At 46.0% G+C, this 23,449-nt stretch overlaps 1 protein-coding gene across 1 annotated transcript in view; it reads right to left on the bottom strand.

Annotated features, from left to right (window-relative positions):
• Nucleotides 1–1,604: 1,604 nt before the first annotated feature.
• Nucleotides 1,605–23,449, bottom strand: part of LOC107111127 (protein FAM65C-like) — a gene marked incomplete at its 5' end in the record, with an annotated part of 25,715 nt that continues 3,870 nt past the window's right edge. Inside the window, 9 exons of the mRNA XM_015412048.1 lie at nt 1,605–2,205; nt 4,658–4,748; nt 8,524–8,607; nt 10,828–11,030; nt 12,508–12,666; nt 14,809–14,970; nt 17,060–17,195; nt 19,956–20,088; nt 21,720–21,919. Of these exons, the coding sequence (XP_015267534.1) occupies nt 2,105–2,205; nt 4,658–4,748; nt 8,524–8,607; nt 10,828–11,030; nt 12,508–12,666; nt 14,809–14,970; nt 17,060–17,195; nt 19,956–20,088; nt 21,720–21,919 (1,269 nt within the window). The remainder of the gene's footprint in view (nt 2,206–4,657; nt 4,749–8,523; nt 8,608–10,827; nt 11,031–12,507; nt 12,667–14,808; nt 14,971–17,059; nt 17,196–19,955; nt 20,089–21,719; nt 21,920–23,449) is intronic.

Here is a 23,449-nt window from a genome sequence, read left to right as displayed (position 1 = left end):
ATTTGGCTTTTGGTCTTTGTCTGAAATCTAATGTCTGGATCAGTAGCCAAAAGGTTTGGCTTCTAAGGGAAGAGACTTTGGGAGTCAGAGATTTCTGTCAGGGAATTGTCAGAAAAGTACTTCTCTCTCTAGAAAAAAAGAAGAGGGACCCCATTCTCTAAGATACATTAAAACTAATCTGAGGGAAAATTCAGATTCTCAGTCAAGAACGCTACAACACTGCTTTATTCAGACATATAGTACTGGAAGAGGAATTTGGCAGGAGGTTTCAGGAGTTAGAGAGAACAAGCCAAATAAGAAAAGGAATTGTGTCCCCTGCTTCCCAAAGTATCAACTACAACACTTGACCAGTGTTCCCTCTAAGCTGAGTTGGGTGTGAGTTAGCTCACAGTTTTTTACCCTCTGGCTCACACATTTTTCTCTTAGCTCAGGGAGGATGGCTCTAGAGCAAACTAATTTATGCAGCAGTCAAATCACTCGCTCACAGCTTCAATGCCAGTAGCTCACAAGACTCCACAGCTTAGAGGGAACATTGCACTTGACCTATTGTTTATATTTCATAGAGGTAGCAAAGTTGAAGAAAAACACTGGTTATGTTGCAAATGCTTTAATAAAACTTAAAAAAACCAGAATATATAAACCAACCCCAGCAATAAATACTGAAAAGGTACAGAGCACAAAATACTGTATAAAATATATACACTATAAGCCAAGGGCCATGATCCAGTAATGGGAACCTGGGCACATGCTTGGAATTTTCTCATTCAACCCTGGGGGAAACACCAGTGGCACCTGTGGATGCTACAGCCCCCTCTCAGCCATGGTTACTCAAAGGTCTCACTGAATTTCATAATGTACTTTTAAGTAGATCTGCTTAGGAGTGCAGCTGTAGACCTAAAAGTAGTACTCAGCAAAGTCTAGATTCTTAAGCCCAGAATGAAGGCCTCAAATAGGAGTTGATGGTGTATTGCTGGTGTTAGACACTGGTGCGTCTACCTTAAGAAGTGTGTTGTATCTTTCTGCTAGCGGGACAGCTGCAGCCGGTCACAAATCTCTCCAAGTTTCACTTTGTATCTTCGGGCTCACAACACGTTGGTGCTAAGTTTCTCCCATAATGCAGCAAGAACACCAAACTGATTTCAGATTAATTTACCGTTGTGCCTTTAGAAATAGGCAGTCGACAATTTTTGATCCGCAAGATTAAATGGAGAATATACATTATCTTCTCTCTTCTTCTTTGCCTGAAGAAGGATGCACACTGGTCTTGGTTTGCAGCTGTAGGAGATTGGTGGTGCAAGTGCCATCAAGGCACAGACAACTTACGGCGACCCTGTAGGGTTTTCAAGGCAAGAGACATCCAGAGTTGGTTTGCCAGTGCTTGCCTCTGCGTTGTGATCCTGGACTTACTTGGTGGTGTCCCTCCCAAGTACTAACCGGGGCCAACCCTGCTTAGCTTCGGAGACCTGATGAGATTGGGTTATCCTGGGCCATCCAGGTCAGGGCTGATTAATAGATTGCCAGTTAAGAAAAGTTTATTTATTTGTTTATTTATTTTCATTTATACCCCGCCCTCCCCGCACGCGGGCTCACTCACTCCGTTCACTCACATGGATCTCCAGTTTGTTTTCCCTGCACACATTTTCCTGCTAGAGCACCAGATACTGCTGAGAGAATTTGCAAGAAAACACCTCACAGCCTCGACAGAAGCTGCTTGAATATCCTTTTCATCACTGGGGGGGGGGGAAACTCATACGGAACTTCGGTGTATTGTTCGCAGATTGTTTAAATTACTCTTATCCCACTTTTCTCCAACTGGGCACACGGCAGCTTATATTATTAAGCCAGACATACTGCAGACTTAACATCTGTGGTTAAGCTGAAGAAGGGGATCATGTGGCTATTTAATTGTCTATGTTTATGTGATCAATATTTTTTTTTCTTCTTGACACTTGCCAGCAGTGGTAAAATCCTGAAACTCCGTTCTGTTTCTGGTAGTAAACGCTGAGCTGAGACAGTTTAACAGCTGATACAGTCTCTTCCGTATGCTGGAGCAGTTTCACATAAAAGCAAGTGCCATTTGCCTTAATGGTAAGGAAGTTACTGTTTAAAATACTGTGATTTCAATTTCAGCTTCTTGGTACATAGTATCCCTCAGCTCACAACAGATTTTGTCCATTTTCTCAAAAGCCAGCCGTCCTTTTTCACCTGCGTGGAAAGACACAGAGGGAAAAGGGTGGGTAGTGTATGACTGTTTGCAAAAAAAAAACCTCCCTTCCACAGAAACTCTTTCCTCAGCAGCCTGTTGCTTCTGTAAGTACACTGGCCAGTTCACAGAGCCATATGAGAAGGATTCACTATGAAGAAAACGTTCAGAAAAAGGAAAGGAAACTCCAGTTGGTACAAAATGTGGGGACCAGGATGCTATTGGGAGCTGGATACAGGAATCATATCACCCCTGTACTGGAAGCTCTGCTCTGGTTGCCTCTCTGTTTCAGGCATTCGGGGTGTCATAAGTGGTCTAGAGGGAGCTTTTTCTCCCCATCCCATAATTGGGCACCCAATGAAGTTGTTGGGAAATAGGTTCAGGACAGGACATACATCTGTACTCATAGACAGCTTTTAAAGGGAGGGTTGATTCATGGAGGAGAGGCCCATCTGGCTACTAGCGATGGTGACTGAAGGGAGCCTCCAAAGGCAGCAAACCTCTGAATACCAGCGCTGGGAAGCAGCAGTGGGGGGCTCAGCCTCTGTGTCCTGTTCGTGAGGCCCTCCAGGGGAACTGGCTGGCCACTGTGTGAAACAGGATGCTGAACAAGATGGACCACTGGTCTGATCCATCACAGCTAAGGATGGGCACGAACCAGGGAAAATGGAGGCTTGTGGACGTTCATGGTTCAGCGTTTTCACGAACCACGAAACTTCACAAACTTCTCCATTCCATGAACCGGTTCGAGATCTGGGAAGTTCGTGGGGCTGCAGTCTCACCTGGAAGTGAGCTCCAAAGGCATTTAAATGCCTTTGGAGCTTACGTACGAGTTGAGCTGCCTGGAGCTCCAAAGGCATTTAAATACCTTCAGATCTCACCTCTGGGTCCGGCCAGTCCAAGAGTGAGCTCCAAAGGCTCCAAAGGGCTGCCCAACTCAAAGCTCCAAAGGGCTGCCCAACTCAACTGAGCTCCCAGAGTGAGCGCTGAAGGCTTTTATAGGCCTTATATGCCCTTATATGGTAAGGTAAGCTCTGAGGGTATTTTAAATGGCGTCTGAACCCTCCTACGAACCGCACGAACCTCTATGGAGGTTTGTAGGTGGATTGTGGGAGGTAGCTCTCCCAAACCCCTGGTTCATAAACCACAAACCAACCTGATCCGTGCTCGAATCACAGTTTGTTTATGGGTTCGTGCCCATCCCTAATCAGTACTCTTCCTGCATTTTTATGTATTTGTTCTCTACTGCTCCAGAAGGCAGAAGCAGTAGATCTAATAGGCTTAAGTAACAGGCTGGTGATTTTCAGATGGACATTAGGAGAAACTTCCTAAGGGGTGAGAGCAGTTCAACAATAGGATCAGTTACCTCCAAGCAAAGGCTGGCAGCCATCTGTCAGGAATGCTCTAATTCATTATGTGCCGGGGGGGGGGCAGGATTGCCTATTATATTAGGCCCCTTCGAACTCTAGAATTCTAAGGGATACAGCTGATAAAATGCATCCAAGGAACGTAAACCTTGTTTGCCATTTAGACATCTTTGTTCTATCTTGCCTCCAGTTATTTGCACGGTGTGACGTAGACTGGGTACAGTTGGTTCAGGACCAAATTTTTCATCAGGGGAAGGGAACTTCCATGCTTTCCCCTCCCACTTCAGCCCACTGATCTCCATGAAATGCTGCCCCTGGGGGGGAGCAGAGGATGCTGAAGAATTATGTGGGGGGGGGTTGCAGGAGGAAGGGGGAAATCAGTGGAAATTGATGGTTTAGTCTGCATCCAACCCATAGAGTTAATTTGTGCATTAGATTGATGACAGAATTCTGAGGTAATATAAACTTTACACTGCAGGCTTGTGCACGAGGCTCGTAAGCTTGGATCTGCCAGACTTTTTCCTCAGGTGAGATGACTTCCACCCACAGAGTGCACCTTTCCCACTTCTCACAGCAGCCCAAAATGCCCTCTGGAATTCTGTTCCCGGAGGACTTGGAGAGGCATTTTAGGTTGCCATAGCAAGGGGGTCAAGAAATGAGCTCCACGTAGGTGGAAATCCTTCCAACTGAGGAAAAACTGCAGCGGCAAAGCCATAATTTTGAATTTGCCACCACGTTAAGCACTCATCACCTGTGGTGTGCTGGCAGACTACAGCCAGAGAGCTCAAAGCTACAACTGCCACCTTTATCTTGGGCTACAGTCCAAAATGACAGTGTTCGAAAATCTACATCCTCATTCTGAGCAATGTGGGAATTAACTCTCAGCAGATCTTTGGATGTTACATGGATGTTACAGTACCAATCCCCTGCTTGCGGTGTGAGATCCAGAGGAAGAAACGGCGCACCTTCTGGGCAGAATAGTTTGGATCTCTGACGTTCTCAGATAGGACAAACAACAAAAAGAGAATCTGAAGTACATATTCTTCTACTAGAACCAGAATAAGCAGAGAATTGCTAAAACACTCACCAAACGAGAGAGTCGTTTCTCTGGCAGTGTTCCGTACTTCCTCCGTCTCGGAAAGACACAGGCTGGCGATTTGTTCTATACTTTCAATGCCCTGTTTTACAGAAGAGAAAAGGGGGGGGGGAGCAGAGAAGCAGAACAGAAACCACCGTTTAATCACTACAAAGTATCTCATCACCACAACATCACCATGTAATGTCCTCAGGCAGCCAAAATAAAGCAGAAGTCTAGCTGCGCCTTGAAGACAAACAACATTTACTCTGGCGCAAGGTTTTGCGAGTCAGAGCTCACTTCCTCAGGTGCCTGTGAAGATGTGAGCTCTGACTCACGGAAGCTCATGCTGGAATAAATGGTGCTAGTCTTCAGGGTGCTGCGAGACTCTTGAGAGTCCCTTGGACTGCAAGAAGAACAAATCAGTCAATCCTCAAAGAAATCAACCCTGACTGTTCCCTGGAAGGCCAGATAATGAAACTGAAGCTCAAATACTTTGGCCACCAAATGAGAAGGGAGCACTCACTGGAGAAGACCCTGATGCTGGGAAAGATTGAAGGTCAAAGAAGACGGGGACGGCAAAGGATGAGATGGTTAGACAGTGTCATCGATGCAACGAACATGAAATTGAGCAAACTTCAGAGGACGGCGGAAGACCGGAAGGCCTGGCAAGATCTGGTCCATGGGGTTGCGAAGAGTCGGACTCGACTGTGCGACTGAACAACAACAACAACTAACACAGATAGACAGTGTTATCAAATGCAACGAACATGAAATTAAACAAACTCCAGAGGACGGCGGAAGATAGGAGGGCCTGGCGTGATGTAGTCCATGGAGTCGCAAAGAGTCGGACTCGACTGTGCAACTGAACAACAGCTAACACAGGCATCCCTCTGGAATTATAGCGGATGACCAACCAGGGTCATGGGTGCCACTAGCAGTGGAGATTCCTGATACTCATGGAGAGACGACACAGAGCCTGCAGGCCCAGCTAAGGCATCAAGCTCTGCCCGTGTTCCAGTTTGTGTAAACAATACCGGATTTCTGCTTGCTGCCCAGAAGCAAAACCGGACTGATATCCCAAGAGACCAAGGTACAATGTATGTACTGAAATGCCTACTGGAGTGGCACACGCTCGCCAAAGAGACTGGCCACCAGTAGAGCTGGAAGGGACCCCCAAGGGCCATCTAGTCCATCTCCTGCTCAGTGGAGGAAATTCACAGCTACCTGAACCCCACTCCCCCAGTGACCCCCTGCTATGTGCCCAGATTGTCTGCAACTGCAATATATTATTAAATCAATCAACACAAACTAAAGCTCGATTCCCAGCTGGACAGAGAATTTTACAGAGGATTAAAGAGGGTTACAGGAGATTGCGGAGGCATAATCCGCTAGGATCATCCACGTAAGCCCCCTCTAACAAGCCTGCCTGCGTTGCAGCGTGCACCGTCCCAGCGATGCTGCTCTTTCTTTCAGTGAGGCTTCTGCTTGAGCATTCACGACTCTTAAGCACACAAAGCTCTGTGGGCACGTGCGAGAGACTAGAAACGTTCCTGCATATTGTGTAATGCTCTCTGCTTGGCGGGGGAGACAAGTTCCCAAAGAGGAATTAAACACTTTGCAACAACAGTCACAAAATCACACCTGTACACATGAATGGATTAGCCAGAGGGCATTAGAGCGGATTGGTCGTTAACGGTCCACCCCAGCAGACCCCTGCGCGAGCACAGCAGGGTGTGGCAGCTGACACGGAGGCTCCCACGTGGCTCAGAGGGTGGCCGTTTCCATCCATGCCTGGCGTGGTGCCCCTAGTCCCAGGCGACTTACTTAGGTACTTCATTTACAGACCACTTTTCTCCCAAATGGAGACCACATGTAGCTCACAACATCATTCTCTGCATCTCCATTTTATCTTCACAACAACCCCCCTGTGAGGCAGGGTAGGCTGAGAGCATGTGAGGCAGGGTAGGCTGATGACAGAGTGAGCTTTCGAGCCTGGGTCTCCCTCATCCCGGCCTGATATTCTAATTACTTACACCATGCTGGCTCTTGCCAGCAGATGAGCTGTCTGACCTTGCCTCGTGGACTACAACAGAGCCCCAGTGGGGCCATGAAAGGGGCAGAACACGCTGGTAGAACATGCTGCAGTGCATGGCGGGGGAGTAGGGTTGCCAGGTCTGGGTTGGGAAATACCTGGAGACTTTGGGGGTGGATCCAGGAGAGGGCGGGGTTTGGGGAGGGGAGAGACCTCAGCATGGTACAATGCCATAGAGTCCATCTTTCAAAGCAGCCATTTTCTCCAGGGGAGCTGATCTCTGTCAGCTGGAGATCAGTTGTAAAAGCGGGAGATCCCCAGGCCCCACCTGGAGGCTGGCAACCCTAGAGGGGAGGGGGGTCCTGACTGACAGGCATAGCTATGCCGCCAGCATCTGCAACTTGCTGGGACAGCTGCCAAAGATCTCTTCAAGCAACAAGAAGTAATACTGGAAAGACCTGTTAGCTAGTTTGCTGGTATTCAAATGCCATCCTGCCCAGGGCCAGTTCCAGGTTCTGGTGGGCTCCGGGCAGAGAGTTCCCAGGGCCACCACCAGGCCTCTTGCTCGTGCCCTCCTTCCCTCCCACCCACCCACCCACCTCCCAATATGCCCTTCTCCTGCCTGCTTGCAAGTCCTCCCACTAGCCATGCTCACAGCTGTCTGACCACCCACACCCCTTTCCCCAGCAGCAATGGCAGCATGTGCAGCTGGGGAGCAATGGTAGCAGAGGGGTAGAGCCGGTCAACACCAGTGGGCCACTCCAGGAGCCCTGGGCCTGGGCAGCTTCTCCACTTCAGGGTATGCTGATACCAACCCTGATCCCACCACCTTCCCATCAGCAGCCAGGAACTTTCTGTTCCCCTCAGCTGACCCCCTAGGAATGATCCTGCATTTGGAAATGTAACAACCATATTGGGTTGTACTACCATATGTGATAGGATGTAAGAAGAACTCTGTAAGCTCTTGGAGGATTGGCTACATTAGGGGTGTGTGGCCTAATATGCAAAGGAGTTCCTGCTACAAAAAGAGCCCGTACTACCATATGTGATGGACATGTAAAAAGGTTCATAAGTTCTGAAGTGCATACTTTCTTACAGTCGATCTTGAATATCACAACACCTTTTAAGCCAGAGATATTTTTTGTTAAACTGTTTACCAGATGAATTAGATAAGAATCATAGATATTTTATTTTATATGTTATAACGGCTGCCAGAATTTTATTTGCAATGGCATGGAGGACGTTGAAGATTCCAACACTACATGAGTTGATATTGAAGATTATGGACTGTGCTGAAATGAACAAGCTGACAAATATATTAAAAGAGAAAATGGAAGAAGAATTTATGGGACCCTGGAGGGCATTTTATGACTGGTTAAAACTTAAATATTAAGAAAATAGGATTAAGTGAAAAATAGTAAGAATGATAGATGAAGTAGTTGAGAAACTGTAATGAGAAGATATGCATGCAGAATGCTAAATTGGAATTTTAAAATATTTTCTGTATTTCTCTTCTCTTCCTTCCTTTCCCCCTTCCCCCCTTTCTGTATATAAACTAATATTTTTTTTTAAAAAAGGAAAAAAAGAATGATCCTGCATTGAGCAGGGGGTTGGACCAGATGGCCTGTATGGCCCCTTCCAACTCTGTGATTCTGTGATTCTATGAAAGCAAAAACAGGGATGTTGCATTTTGCCTTATGGGGTTTTACTTATTTATTTATTTTTATATCCTCGGTATGTTTCGAAGATCCCATTTTAGTGACTATTGCCCCCTCTGCTGGCCACGCATGAAACACAACTGAACTCAGAGCATCACTTCCCCGAAGAACTTGCAAAAACTTACTCTGAGGTTTTTGAGGGCCAGGCATGCAGCTTGCTGTAGTTTTGTGTCATCGTTATTTAAGACATCCGTGTAAAAAAGAAGTGCCTGGAAAACACAACGAGACATCCAGTTCACTGTTAACCGTTGCTCTAAACAGCCTCAATGTCAAGGCCAGAACTTGCTGTCCCAAAGGCCACAACCAGATCCGGCCCCCCCCCCGCCCCCGCCATTAGCTTTCTATCACCAAAGCAAGACAGAATGGGAAATATGGGAAGGGGTGGTGACGAGCACAAGGGCTGGATGGTTGGATTGTCAGGGTAGGATCTGGGACACCCACCTCTGAATCACCACTCGTGGCATGGAAGCTTGCTGGGTGACCTGTGGCCAGTCACACATGCCCAGTCTAACCTACCTCAAAGGGGGGTGGTTGTGAGGCCACGCGGTCTGGACTGGATACATTACAGTTCTCGTGGACACTGGAAATGCCAATCGCCACTTTGGGGTCAGACAGCAATTTTTCTCAAGGCCAGTTTGGCCAGGGATCCTGGAGGGGGGGGTTGGCCATCTTCTGGGCATGGAGCAGGGGTCACTGGGGTGTGTGGGGGGGGGAGGTAGTTGTGAATTTCCTGCTTTGTGCAGGGGGTTGGGCTAGATGACCCTGAAGGTTCCTTCCAGCTCTATGATTCTATGTATCTAAATTAATACATTTCCAGCTGACCATGTTGAAAAGAACAATAGATTCGAGATTCAGGGTTTAAGCTTTCAAGTGTCAAAGCTCTACTGCAGACCAACACTCTGAAATCATCTGGCTGAAAAGAAGCAGCCATTTAGCACGTTACCATCACTCCAGATCAAAATGCTCCCCCACCCCAATATATCCCCCATAGCAAACCAGCTGCTGTTTCTTGGGTGATCTACTGTTTAAGATTCTGTTCAGCAACCAGCATCTATCTATAAATTTTTATCCTGCCTTTTCTCTAAGAAGCTCGGGATGTCATGCTGATGACCAAAATGCCAGGAAAAAATCCTGCCAGGCTCCATTCTGGACCTGTCAGTTTCTACCCAGACGTAATTCCCTGCTTCCCAGTCTCTCCTTTGAATCTGTCTGCTCTTGCCTTCACTGCACGAGCCCCATAAGAACATAAGAGCCCTGCCAAATGAGGCCAGTGGTCCATCTAGTCCAACATCGTGTCTCTCACACAGTGGCCAACCAACTGGAGGGCCAGCAACAGAGCAAAGAGGTTGAGACCTTCCCCTGATGTTGCCTCCTTGCACTGATATTCAGAGGTTTATTGCCTCTGAATGTGGAGGTTCCCTTTAGTCACCATGGCTTGCAGCTGCTGATAGAGCTATCCTCCATGAATTCTGCATTTTAATCACCTGTTGTATGATAAAGTATTTCCTTTTGGCCATCCTGCATCTGCTGTCCATCAGCTTCCACTGGATGACTTCGAGTTCTAGTATTTTGAGAGAGGGAGAAAAAATTCTCTCCTTCTACACTCTCTACCCTGCTGAAGAAGCTGCAGTTTTTTGCAATTTTTGCAATCAACTCTAGTTCTAGGCCTTAGTGTCCCATACGGCCCAGGCAAGCCCAGTCTCATCAGATCTTGGAAGCTAAGCAGGGCCGACCCTGGCAAGAACTTGGATGGGAGACCTCCAAAGAATACCAGGGCTGGGACGCAGAGGCAGGCAGTCGCAGGCCACCTCTCTGAAACATTCAAACCATGACTTCCAGGCACACACACACAGAGAACTCACAAAAAAAACCCCAAACTCAAGTTCCGAGTCCCCCCCCCCCCCCATACAAGCCAAAGCGGGTCTACTCAGAATCCTACTCGGGTATATTCAGCAGAACTTACTCCCAGGAAGGCAGGATTACACTGTTAAGTGTCCCAAGGGCTTAAAATGATTAAATTACATTAACTCCATCAGTCACTGCAAGACACTCATCTCTGGTTTGGAACACCCGGTTTGCTGAACAGCACACCGCTGCACTAAGTATTGACTTGCAAGTTAAATACTGTCTTCATGTTTTTATCCCACCCTTCTGCCAAGGGCAGCACACATTGTTTCCTCTTCCTTCAGTTTTATCCTCAAAACAACCCTGTGAGGTAGGTGAGACTAAGTAAGAGTGACTTGCCCCAGGTCACCCAGCGAGCTTCCGTGGCAGAGTGGGGCTTTGAACCTGGGTTTCCTACATCCAAGTCTGGCACTCTAACCACTACACCACACTGGCTCTTGCAGGTGTTAAAATGCCTTAGTGTCCCATACAGTATTTGGGGGTTGCCTATAAAGACGTTGCCAGCAGAAGGGGGCAATTCGTACCTTTTCCCTGAAACTCCTATTGGCTGCTGCACGCAAGAGGCAGGATACAGCTGCTTTGCCAACGCGATGGTTTTCATCCAGCTGCAGAAGAGCTAGTAGCCGCAAGGTCTCTGGCAGGGGCACCAGCTGCCTCAGTCGCTTCCCTTTCAGTTTCTTTATTTTCTTCATCCTCCCAGGATGCTTCAAGTCCTCAATTAACAGCACTGGAAGCGGAAGAGCCACAAATGTTTGAAAAGTGAATTTCGTTCATGTCTTTCCTCAGCTGGGCATAGGATTGTCAGACCCCCCGGTGGAGGTGGGGGTCCCCCACCACCAGGCCCTGCCCCCCCAGCTGCCAATCAGCTGGCCAGCAGGGGGACTTACCAGTAGAAAGAGGAAGGCTTAGGCCATGTCACTTACATTGCACAGGAAGTGATGTCATCATACCAGTGACGTCTGGGTGATGCTCTAGTATTTGGGCAAAAACTCTATGGTAGAAACCGTTTTCACCATAGAGTTTTTGCCCAAATACCAAAGTGTTGCCTAGACATCGCAGTGTGATGATGTCACTTCCAGTGTGACCCCACCAATGTGGCCTGGGCCTTCCTCCTTCTCCTGGTAAGTCCTTCCCCCATCCGTTGCCAGTTAGCAGGGGGGCAACTAGCCACTGAGACACATCACTGAGCAGTGCCATTTAAGTAGTTAAACCTGAAGGTACATATGAACTTTTGAAGCTACCTTGGATGGAGTCACATGACATAACGCAAAATAATGACTTATTTTAACCATGGCTATTTTGTGAACACTCTGACAAGAACATCGCTGGAGAAAAAGCCAGGATTTAAGCCAGAATGCATATATTCAGACATCACATAAAACCATAGTACAGTAGTCAGCAGCCTGGCCCGCATCCAGACAGTCACCTTAAACATCAGGTTGAATTCAGTGATCCATCAGCAGAAGGTGCAGAAGGTTACGGCTTGAATTCTCCTCTCTCCATCAGTCCTTTCCGACCTGCCCTTGGTCCCCACTGCAGCATCCTGACCCATCTGGCTTTACTCCACACAGGTCCTATGACCACAAGATTAAACTTTCCTAAGACTGGAAATGGCTGCTAGAGTAGGGGACTGCAAGAAAGAGCTGTGACTCTTGTATTTGCTGATCATTGGGTCCATTAGTTTAATGGTTTTGTGCAATGTCTGAACTGAACCCATTAGTCCACCAGGTCCAGTATTGTCCACTCTAACCAGGAGCAGCTCTCCAAGGTCACAGAAAGAGACAGGTTATTTTCCCAGCCTTCTTACCTGAGACTGGATTTGCACACAAAGCATGACCCCTCAAGGTACTATCACATCCTATCCTGTCTAGTTTTCAGAGCAAGAGAGTGAATACAGTTTATGAAATAGTAATTAGTACATTCTAATGTATTTGATAAAGTGTGCGTGCATACAAAAGCTCATACCATGAATAAACCTTTGTTGGGCTTAAAGGTGCCATTGGACTCTCAGTTTGTTCTAGTTAGTACAGTGTGCATGTAGTCACTTGGTACCGGTGGTCACCCATATTGTTCTGCCATGCAGTGAGAATGTTATCCATCCATCCATCATTTCATCACAAAGAGGAGAGTGTCTGGGAGGCAACCCAGCCTCTAATTGTCCCAGTATCTCCAACCAAATCATAAATTTGGCCCCACCCACTTACCTTCTTTAGCGAATCTGGCCAAATATTTCTCCAAATCCCTCACCCGGTGTTTCTCCAGGTAGCTGTAAAACTGGAATAACGTCACAGATTCAGGTGGGAGATTTTCTGGAGGAAATAACAGGCTACCACCGACTATCTGCTCCAGGAATGTCTGCAACACTGAAGGAGAATGCAGAGAAACCTAAATCTAACGGAAACTTTTTTAAAAAATGGGGATTTTTGTTGGGTATTTGCATGTTGAAAACACTCAATGTGTGTTTTGAGAGCACCAGAGAGCTAATGTGGCACAGATGCAAAAGACTGACATTTCCGGCTCAGATCTTGCCTCTGCCATGAATTCGGACAAGCACTTCACTCTGTGTCCTTCAGCACCTGAGCTGCAAAACAGAAATAAAAATTCTGACCTCCCTAGCAGGATTGTTCTAACTAAGGATTGTTTGTGAATGTTTAGTCTGGAGAAGAGGAGGCTGAGGGGGGACATGATTGCTCTCTGGAAGTATTCGAAAGGCTGTCCCTTAGAGGAGGGCAGGGAGCTGTTCCTGTTGGCAGCAGAGGAGAGGACTCACAATCATGGGTTTAAATTAAGGGGAGGAAGGTACCGGCTGGATATTAGGAAAAACTTTTTTACAGTAAGAGTTGTTCAATCAGCTGCCTAGGGAGGTAGTGAGCAGTCTTTAAACTGACTGGCAGTCTTTAAACAGCAGTTGGACAAACACTTGTCAGGGAGACTCTGGGCTGATCCTGCATTGAGCAGGGGGTTGGACGAGATGGTCTGGATGGCCCAGCTCTGGGATTCTATGATTCTATCATGCATGCAAGCCTTTTTATACTATGCAAAAAGCAGCACAACTTAAACTCTAAACTGGCCCTGACCTGGACAGGCATCTCCATCCTCTAAACTGGTATTCAGGGTGTGGGGGGAAATTGTCCTCCCCAAAGTCCATTTTGAACAAAGTATTTGATCTCTGAAAAATTTAGAAGATTTGCTTTGTGGCATTGAATAAACAACTCCTAATTCTTGGTTTTCTAGCCTCTGTTCTCGATTATACAAGAAATGTAATGATTTGAGAGCTGTCGAGGAAACAGGCATTGTCTTATTTTTTGTCAAATACAACAGATGCTGGCATTGTATTCTGTGTTGCTGAAAAAATTCGGAAGCATAGATGAGGCAGCAGAGTACACCCTTGCTTATATGAGAAGAATTCTCTTCAGACGGGCTGTAATTCATGTATTCTGTTTATGTCAATGGGAGCCACTGAACTTTGTGGGAGGAGAAGAAGAAGAGGAGGAGGAGGAGGAGGGGGAGGGGGAGGAGATTGTATCTGAGATCGGAGTCTCAGAGCGGCTTACAAAATCCTTTCCCTTCCCCTCCCCACAACAGACACCCTGTGAGGTAGGTGGGGCTGAGAGAGCTCTGACAGAAACTGCTCTTTTCAAGAACACCTCTGACAGAACTATGGCTTGCCCAAGGTCATCCAGCAGCTGCAAGTGGAGGAGTAGGGAATCAAACCCAGTTCTCCCAGATTAGAGTCCATGCACTTATCCCCGGCATCTCCATTTAAAGGGATCAAGCAGGACAGGAAGTGACAAGACCTCCATCTGAGACCCTGGAGGGCTGCTGCCAGTCTGAGTGGAGAACACTGACCTTAATGGTTGAAGGTCTGACTCAGTATAAAGGTAGCTTCATGTGTGTGTGCAACTGTTTGCTGCCCTCCTGACTGGCACAGTCACCCCACTGGCAAGCAGGGACAATGTCTGTACTTACTATGTATGTGTGTATATACTTGGCACATGTCAACAACACTCTTGGTTTAGATAATGTCTGATTCCTCTGGCACAGGTGTGGAGCTGTAGTACCCTCTGGGGCTCCCTTCTTCCCTGGCATGGTCTTAGGAGGGCCTCAGTGGACACTTCACATGTCCTAATGGCAAATAGGTGTGTTTCCCAATTTGAGCAACATGGAGACTGCACTTTCCAGGAGTTTCATGGGTTGCATGCGCTCCCAATATGCACAGCTGGAAGGCTTCAGGCACCTGTGATTGTAACATCTGATAAAGAAAAGAAGCATCAACCAGTCCTTTGCCAGTGGATAGTTTAAGCATTTCACACCTTTGGATCTATCCAGGTCCAAAGCTGCTACCAAAATACAGGAAATTCCTGCGGGTCTGAACTTCTGTTTTCTGAACGCCTCTGTTATGTCTACAGCAAGTCCCACATTTGTTTTAAAAATAAACAGGGGATAATCTCAGTCCAGTTTAATAATACCATCAAGGGTCTTTTGTACCAGGGGCAGACACGTACCTTTATCTAGGTGTCCCGGATACTTCTCCTTTGTTCTAAACATCAATATGTATTTTAGTGGGTTCCAAAATCTCTCCACTGGGCAGAGCAAGATGCTTCCCCGGTCAGTACACTCACTCCAAATCTTCAGGCAATGCTTCTGCTTTTTAGCTTTCTGGATAACTGCGGAAGGTAGATTTTTTTGGAAAGTCAGCAAAGGTGCAGGAACTTCCTTTCAGTGGAAAGTGAAATACCAGATGGCATGGCTGAGATGGAGCCAATGCAAATTGGTATACATGCAAACACACATAACACATAGGGGAATGTATCGGTGGCTGCCCAACTATGCCATTTGCATGTTCCTAAATTTGGAAATAGCCCGATACAACACCCTTTGCATCCAGGATTGGCTCCTGCCTTCTTGCAAGTCAAGAGTCTCAAATATCTTCATGAAACAAATGTTTATATGGGAAATCAATGCGCAGATTGTCCACTGTTTCCTCTCCATTTTGCACCCAAGGGAGAGGTGGGAGGCTATCCGAAGTGGTAGATCCATTTGTGGGAGGCAGTCTTAGTCAAAGGCTACAGAGGATTTCCTCACCAGTTAGATGCATTACCATGGCCTTCGCACACTCTGTGCTATAACATGCCCCCAAAAAGTTATTTATTCTGCAAACCTGATATTATCCTAATGATCAATGTTCCTGTACAGACATTTGCCCAGTGAGGAGGCTTCTTTGTTTTTGTCTGCTTAGATTACTTTTCTATTGTTTGGCATCAGGTAACTATACAATGACAACTCAGTCTTTCATAGTTCTGTGTATCAGGAGCTGGTATTTTCCTCTTACGAAAGTGGCTTGGCTCATATGTCCAAAACATTTTGACCAGTCTCACTAGATGCTTACTAATCAAGGACTTCATTCATTGTGCATTTTGTCCCTCTTTTTTTTCCTAGGCACTCTATAGCTTGAATAAATGGACCAATCTATAGTCTGGATGCAACAGAAGGTGGCATGGTCTAGCCCGATCTTGACAGATCTCGGAAGCAGGGTCAGTACTTGGATGGGAGACCACCAAGGAAGACTCTGCAGAGGAAGGCAGTGGCCAACCACACCTGCATCTCACTGGCCTCGAAAGCCCCTTCCTGGGGTTACTATAAGTTGGTTGATGGCATTTATGTCTGTATAGTCTGGATAAATGGACCACTCTTGGTTTAGATAGTGTCTGATTCCTCTGGCACAGGTGTGGAGCTGTAGTACCCCCCAGGGCTCCCTTCTTCCCTGGCATGGTCTTAGGAGGGCCTCAGACAGGCCTAGAAGAAAAGGGTTCCCTTCCACCCAATTTCCTCTCTCTCAGGCCTTCTTGCATCCTCTCCCTTTTGCAGACTCAGGAGCGGTCAAGCCATCCCTAGACTCTCCTTTTGAAGGATTACCTGTGAAAGGGATATCCCTGGCTTCTCCTTTTCTCTCCAATCCAGGGGCTAGGCCCTGTAGACTGTCAGGAGCCAGGGCCAATGGGGCTTCCCCCTGGGTTTGGATACACCCACCCTCCTGGCCTCCTCTAAAGGAGCTTTGCTTCCAGCCTGCTCTGGCCTTCCCCACCCCACCAGGCACTCTCCACCAGATCTGGCCTCCCTGTCTGGGCCCTCCCTACACAGGGCAGGTCTCACCTGGCCTCCTTCGCTATCACCACACACACACACACACACACAGGGATCCTCCAAGCCTGGCTGAGGCCTTGGCTTATTGTTGAGCTGCTCCCTTGGCTTGGCAGCTTCCAGCTAAGCCCAGCTGTCCTTGCTCTCTTTGGGTGGCTTCCCTCCCTCAGGAGGCTTCAGCCTTCTCAACTGTACAGGGCCCCTACAGTCCTCTTCTTGCTACAGCCAGCCCCAGGATGCCTCTGACCTAGTTGATAAGTGCACTGACTCTGGGCAGATAAACAGACCACTCCATGGTTTGGACAAATGGACCATTTTCTACATGGATTGACGGGTAAAGGGTTACGTGAGAACCAAAGGAGGATGGCCAGAGATAATTCCACACAGGGAAATACCTGGAGATTCAGGGGTGGAGCCTGGGAGGGTGGAGTTTAATGAGGACGGGGACCTCAGCTGGGTATAATGCAATACACGCCATGTTCCAATTGAGTCATTTTCTCCAAGGGAACTGATCTCTGTAGACTGGAGATGTAATTCTGGGAGATCCCCAGGCCCCCTCCTAGAGGTTGACAACCCTATTTCCACATCTCTGATTTTACTCAGCACGTGACTTACTCTCTTCAACAGATGTCAAATTTCGTGGCACAGGAGCAACCAGAGCGGAGATGATTTCCAGCACACATTTCTGTCGTGACACCTCTTCCAAAAGGCTCTTCTGGACAATCGGAGCTAAGTTTGGTGCAACGAGTTTCTGGAGGGCAGGGGGGGGAGAAATTATACTTCTGTTTAGTATCTTAGAACTTGCCAAGTTCAGCTGGACACGATCCAAAGGTTCCCCAGGGCCAGCAGGGAGAACACCTGCCTCCTGTCTCTCTGATGGAACACATATTGTCAACTGCAACCCAACAGCTGTGAGCTAATTGCATTTAGTGACCCCTGGTTATGAATAAAACTACTTCCTTCCTTTTGAAATCTCTACATGCTGATAACTGGCTGCCAAAATTACAGACACAGAAAAATGCATACAGATAATATAATACGGCTGTTCTTGCATTACACGCTAGAGGCCAATTCAAATGTTATGGTCCCAGTGCAGGCCTTATCGGAAAAGGGCTCACACGTGGCAACAACCTATGTGGAATCTGTAACACCTGCAAATATCCCACCATTCAGTTGGGGTTCCTCTCCACACCAATATGTGTGGACACAACAAACTTGATCCTAACTGGTATACTAGACAAATACACTTACCAGTGAACCACAAGTATCTGGAGTTCCCAACAAATAATAAACATATGGGATATCCCCATAATGCGTGAAGCAGTTCTAAAGTGACTTGGGGAGTTAAGAACTAGTAAAAAGGATGCCTTGAGGAAGGAAGGTGGCATGGTATAGCCCGATGGCATCAGATCTCGGGAGCAAAGCAGCGTCATCCCTGGTTAGTACTTGGATGGGAGACCTCCAAGGAAAACTGCTGGGGAAGGCAAGGAAAACTGCAGGGGCAGAGCCCCTTGCTGGGGTTGCCATAGTCAGCTGTGAGTCTTGATTGCACTTTACACACACAGCCAAAAAGCAGGCATTATGGATTGAAGCCACGACTTTCCCTCCCTCTAGATTTGTGTTGTCTTGCACAGAAACCTAACAGGGAAAGGCTGATACTTTCCTCCAAGATACACCAGCCACACGGAACACGCTAGCCTCACCCCAGGCTCTGTTGCAATGAATTCCCATGTAAATGTTCTTAAAGACACGTTCATGCCATCCCTCCCACTCCAGGAAAGCTGTTACGGCTCACACCAAATTCTGGGTGGAGTCCCTGTTGACTTAGATGCAATCCTGGAAGCGATTTGGCAAAGAACACCGTATCCCTGTGGTGTATCAATACGATGAACAAATCTTCTGCCTGGAAGGGCAGAGCTACTCGTAAGTAAGCATTCAGGACGAATTCAAGCATCCGTGGACACTTCCGGAAACTGGCCCCTCTATGGAGATCATGATGGTCTTGTGGATAACCAGCATGCTGACTCAGCTTTCAGGACAGCTGCAAACCAGACACCACTTGTGCTCACGCCACTGCTGATTGCCACTGCGACAAGCACAGCTACAGGATCACCACAGAGGGGGAAAGGAGCAGCCTGTAATACTGCTTGTAATCCACAGGGCTAGGGGTGGGAGATACATCAGTTAGGACACAAAGTAGTACAAAGGCAGCCCTGATCTGGATGGTCCAGGCTAGCCCAGGCTAGACAGATGTCGGAAGTTTATGAAGGCTCATTTTATCACATGTGGTGGACATGCGACAAAGCTAAGGACTTTTGGACAAAGGTCCACAGTGAAATGCAAAAGATTCTAAAATGTTCTTTTAAGAAAACGCCTGAAATTCTGCTCTTAGGTTTAAAAATGGAAGAACTGAATGTAACAAAAAAGACAATGTTCTGGTATCTGATAACAACGGCAAGAATGATATATGCTCAATATTGGAAGCAAGAAAAAATACCAGACCTGGAAGAATGGATACAAAAAGTTCTGTTCATGGCTGAGATGGATAAAATAACTAAAAAATTGAACAACAAAGAAGACCAAGAATTTTTCGAAGAATGGAAAGACTTTAAGATATATTTAGAAAAGAACTGGGACGTGAGACAAAATTTACTATGTTTAGAACAATATTAAGTACTTGATGTTATCTTGAGTTTATCTATGTGGGACATGAGGGAAGTGGATTGCGGGAAGCCTTCCGGGGGAGGGAGGGAAAAGGGAATATTTAACCAACTGATAAAAAGATGCAAAATGTGATATTAATGGAAAATAAAAAGTCTTTTGACCTAAAAAAAAAAGGAAGGAGAATTGTCTAGGCTGAGCGGAGACACTGAGCCATGCAGCAGCTTCTGTAGAAGTCTTAATTTTGCCAATAAACCTTGCTGAAAGCGAACCTGTATTTCAGTTACCTGGCACAGAACCCCTTCTTGAAACCAACAATTTTAACTCAAAGGTACCTTTTCTGTAGGATGCTTCCTCTTCCGCTTCTATGCCCAATGCTAGTTTCCCCAGGTAAGCTAACAGTTTGGATCCCATGATCCACAGATGCAAAGGCGCATCTTTTGAACTGATTGTGTTAGGCTGCCCCCGCTCTTTGGGCCAGGTTGCATGTGTTAATGCAGTGCTCGGGGGGCAAAGAATCTTGCAAGGATGGGCAACGGCCCTAAATCAGGGGCCTAGAACATATGGCTCTTTAAAAAAGAAAATCAAATCTTACCTTAATGTAATATATTATATAGTATAATAGAATAACTGGTATGTGAAAGGATAGGTGGGCAAAGATTCCTATGGGACTAAAGGGCTTCTTAAGGATGTTTTACTATTTCCAGTAATCCAAGTACAGAATATGCACAGATTTGTTCCAGGGCACTAAAACAGTAGTGCAAGGTGCTCCTCTGTATATTTAGTACCAATATGGCTCCAAGGACTCACTCTGTGCAAAAGAGGCTCATTGAAATGTGGTTTTACCCACCTGTAGAAGAGCTTCACAGAACTGCAGGTGAACGTGTAGAAGTGTGTCTAGGTCATCGCTGCCTGTGGTTAACTCTTCATTTTCTGCTTTAGTAACATAGCCCAGGGAATGAAATGTGCCATCATTGTAGGTGCTGGTGCTAAGAGAAAAAATATATATAGTTAATAGTAGGGGTGTGCAAAAAATAGTTTTTTCCCCCAATTTGGGTCTATTGGACCTGGAAAATATCAGTATTCCCAAATATTCCCAAATACCAATATTGGTTTTGTATTGGGATTCAGGTAAATATTTGGGAAACCCGAATTTATTTGGCTCCATTATACCCAATGGGGATGGTCCCCATAGGGTATAATGGAGAAGAGATGTAAACTTTAACTTGCTGAGTTCACTCGCTGATTTAAAGTTTAAATCCCTTCTGAGGTCCCTTGTCAAGTCACATCACTTGGTGAGTGAATTCAGAAGCCATTTAAAGAGGCCACAGTCTCTTTAAATGCCTTCTAGCAGAATTGTATTGGCTTTTATTTGGGCACGGTTATTTTGGTAGTCGAATACAGATCTCTGTATTTGGCTGGGGGGGAAACCTAAAAACCCACCAATAAGGTATTTTTGGGGTATTCGTTTGGCTCTGGTTATACCAAGTGCATACCCCTAGTTAATCATACAGCAAGCAGAGCAGGATCAACAGAAAATAAAGGATTGGCTCCTATGAACAAGTTCCACACATGCCAGACAGCCTCTGCCACAGAGGTTGCTTCTTCTTCTGCTAGCACATCTGTTTATGCAAGGGCTTGATCTTGTACCAACAGAAGCACTTGTGGAAGAGGATGGGAGCTCTGCCACAGAAGCTGTCTGGCGCGAATCAAACTTGTTGATGGGATCCAAGCCTATAAATAAGTAAAGAAGCCAACGTTATAACTTTCTTTGCATCAGGAGAGGCAACAGACAGTAACTGCATTCAGATATCACACACAAATTCCTATTTATTTGTGATAAGAACTAATCTGGTTTATTTGGGGACTCCATATTCACTCCCCCAAGCTCTCACACATGGATCCAAAATTAATAGTTTCCCAGTTTAGCAACTCTACTATCTAATTTGTTGTGACATCCAAATTGTAGTGCTCTAACAAACGGCAATTTTCTCCTTTTCTACAGACAAGAGATTCTAATTCAGAATTAAAGAGATTCTAAGGGGGAATTGAATCCTGCTTTAGAGTCCTGCTGTCCAGGAAAAGAAGAAATGACAAACTTCTTAAAGAGTCCAGCCATGGCAACAAATTGCACTTCCTTTCTGCAAAATGAGATCAACAAATATTTAGGGTCTACAAATAAAGTATACTGGCGGCAAACATCATCCTTGCAGAATTCCATAAGAAACAGGGCCTTTTCTGTTCTAGCCCTGTGTGTTGGTGGACCCTCCTATGAAAGGCAAACACGGTCCCCTCTAAACTGTCCTTCTGAAAACAAGTTACAAATTCTTCTTTTTTTCCCAAAAAGTGTTTGCTCGCTAGACCTGGTCTATCTGCATTATGCTACTAGTCGTTACTGCATTAGCGCTGAGTAACTAGGTTTAACACTGTTAAAATAAATGTAGCAACAACTGACACCATAGTATAGACTGAAAGGTAAAAAGACCAGATCCAGCAAGCAAAAGCACGACTTTTATACATCGTGAAGTCTTCTTTTCAAAACAAAGCACACATCTCTTGCATCCTGAGCATTCCTGTTGAAAAGCAACTTAGTCCCTTCCATGGAAGAACCCACCTGACACTGCGGGTCCTTACGCTCCCCAAGGACGACAGCTCATCTGCACTGCAGTCAGCATTGAGGAAATCAAAACTTTCCAGCGCAGTCTCAACCATCAAGCTCTCCACCGAGGAATGTTTCAGATGGTACTTTTTTGGCTGTTGGTAAACACAAAGTAAGCTGGGATTTCCCTTGTAGACAGAAACTAATTCAAATTGCTGCTGTGCCATCAAAAGCATTTAGAACATTAGACATCCACGCGCTGCAAAAGTGAAGTTGTTGTTGTTGTTTTTCTCCCTTGGTTATTTTTATACTCAAAATTAGAATGTAAGGGAAGGAGTCCTACACCATGTTTCTTATTTGGCCACTGAAATGATAGCCGTTTCATATGTGCAAACGATCATTTCCAATGCAAACCAAACCAGAGTTACACCCCTCCAATCTAACTTTAGGATTGCACTGTAAAAATTGCAATTAAAACCTTTAATATGGCATAATTAAGATAAATCTTAAGATGTGGCCATTATGCTTCTTTATCTGGCAGATCCACTTATCCTAAAAACTATCTTTACATATATATAACTGCCCATATGTTGAGGTCTTCTTATATGGCACTGCATCATATTCCCTTGAGCCAGCTTGGTGTAGTGGTTAAGAGCAGTGGCTCTCATCTGGAGAACTGCGTTTGATCCCTCACTCCTCTGCATGAAGCCTGCTGGGTGACCTTGGGCCAGTCACAGTTCTCTCAGAACTCTCTCAGCCCTCGTCTAAAAGTGATGCAAGATTTTAAATATAAAGCAGGATTTGGGCTCCCTGATTGAGGGTCCTATTATAAGGCATGTATTTTCGTTTGGATTAAGGAATGGATGGCGCTCAACAATGAAAGATTGCTTAAAATAGAAGGCCATGACCTTGAACTTGGCTGGCACGCATATTTGTGGTATCAAAAGGCAAAAGAGCATATTTCAACCCATCTTATTCAAAAATCTTTGTTGACTGTGTGAGAAAAGATCCGATGGCAGATCTATGAGGAGATTCCAAGATGGTTTTCCCCGAATGAAGCTTTTACATACCCCTTGCCTGCACTTTGTGCCAGTTTGCCTAAATATGAAGATCCTTTGAGGCCAGATGCTACTTTAAAATCAGATAAAGAATTGAAACTTCAGGGCTTTACCCCAAGTTGGTGGATGAGAATGCAGTTAGAATCTAGATTCGCAAAAGACCAACCCCAGGGTTTCTACCTACAACAAACTGGTTTTGATAAATTATTGTTAGAAACAAATGATAAGAACTCTCTCAGCTGCCCCCACCTACCTCACAAGGTGCCTGTTGTCAAAAGACCAACCCCAGGGTTTCTACCTACAACAAACTGGTTTTGATAAATTATTGTTAGAAACAAATGATAAGAACTCTCTCAGCCCCACCTACCTCACAAGGTGCCTGTTGTAGTCTTTGAGGCTCTTTAAGGTAGAGGGTATAAAAACCTACTCTTCTTCTATGCACCACAGAAAGTGAATATATCTTCCTATTAACACAGGAAGTAAACATATCTAGCAAAGAGCAGGGCGATTTTGTGCTTTACAGAATTACCTGCCTCAAGAGATATGGCTGGTTATACACTTTTCTCTTGGCCTTTAGGTGGCAGCGAAAAGCCTATCATGAATGCTTTTGGACACTGTTATCCCTGTGGATGGACCACAGCTATTGGATTATTAGCAACAGAGAATGGCTTCATGCCACCGTATTGG

Source organism: Gekko japonicus, unplaced genomic scaffold, assembly GCF_001447785.1.
Source record: "Gekko japonicus isolate JY-2015 unplaced genomic scaffold, Gekko_japonicus_V1.1 scaffold1185, whole genome shotgun sequence".
Classification (NCBI taxonomy): domain Eukaryota; kingdom Metazoa; phylum Chordata; class Lepidosauria; order Squamata; family Gekkonidae; genus Gekko; species Gekko japonicus.
The sequence above is the reverse complement of the archived record's forward strand: the minus strand, read 5'-3'. Positions and strand labels throughout refer to the sequence as shown.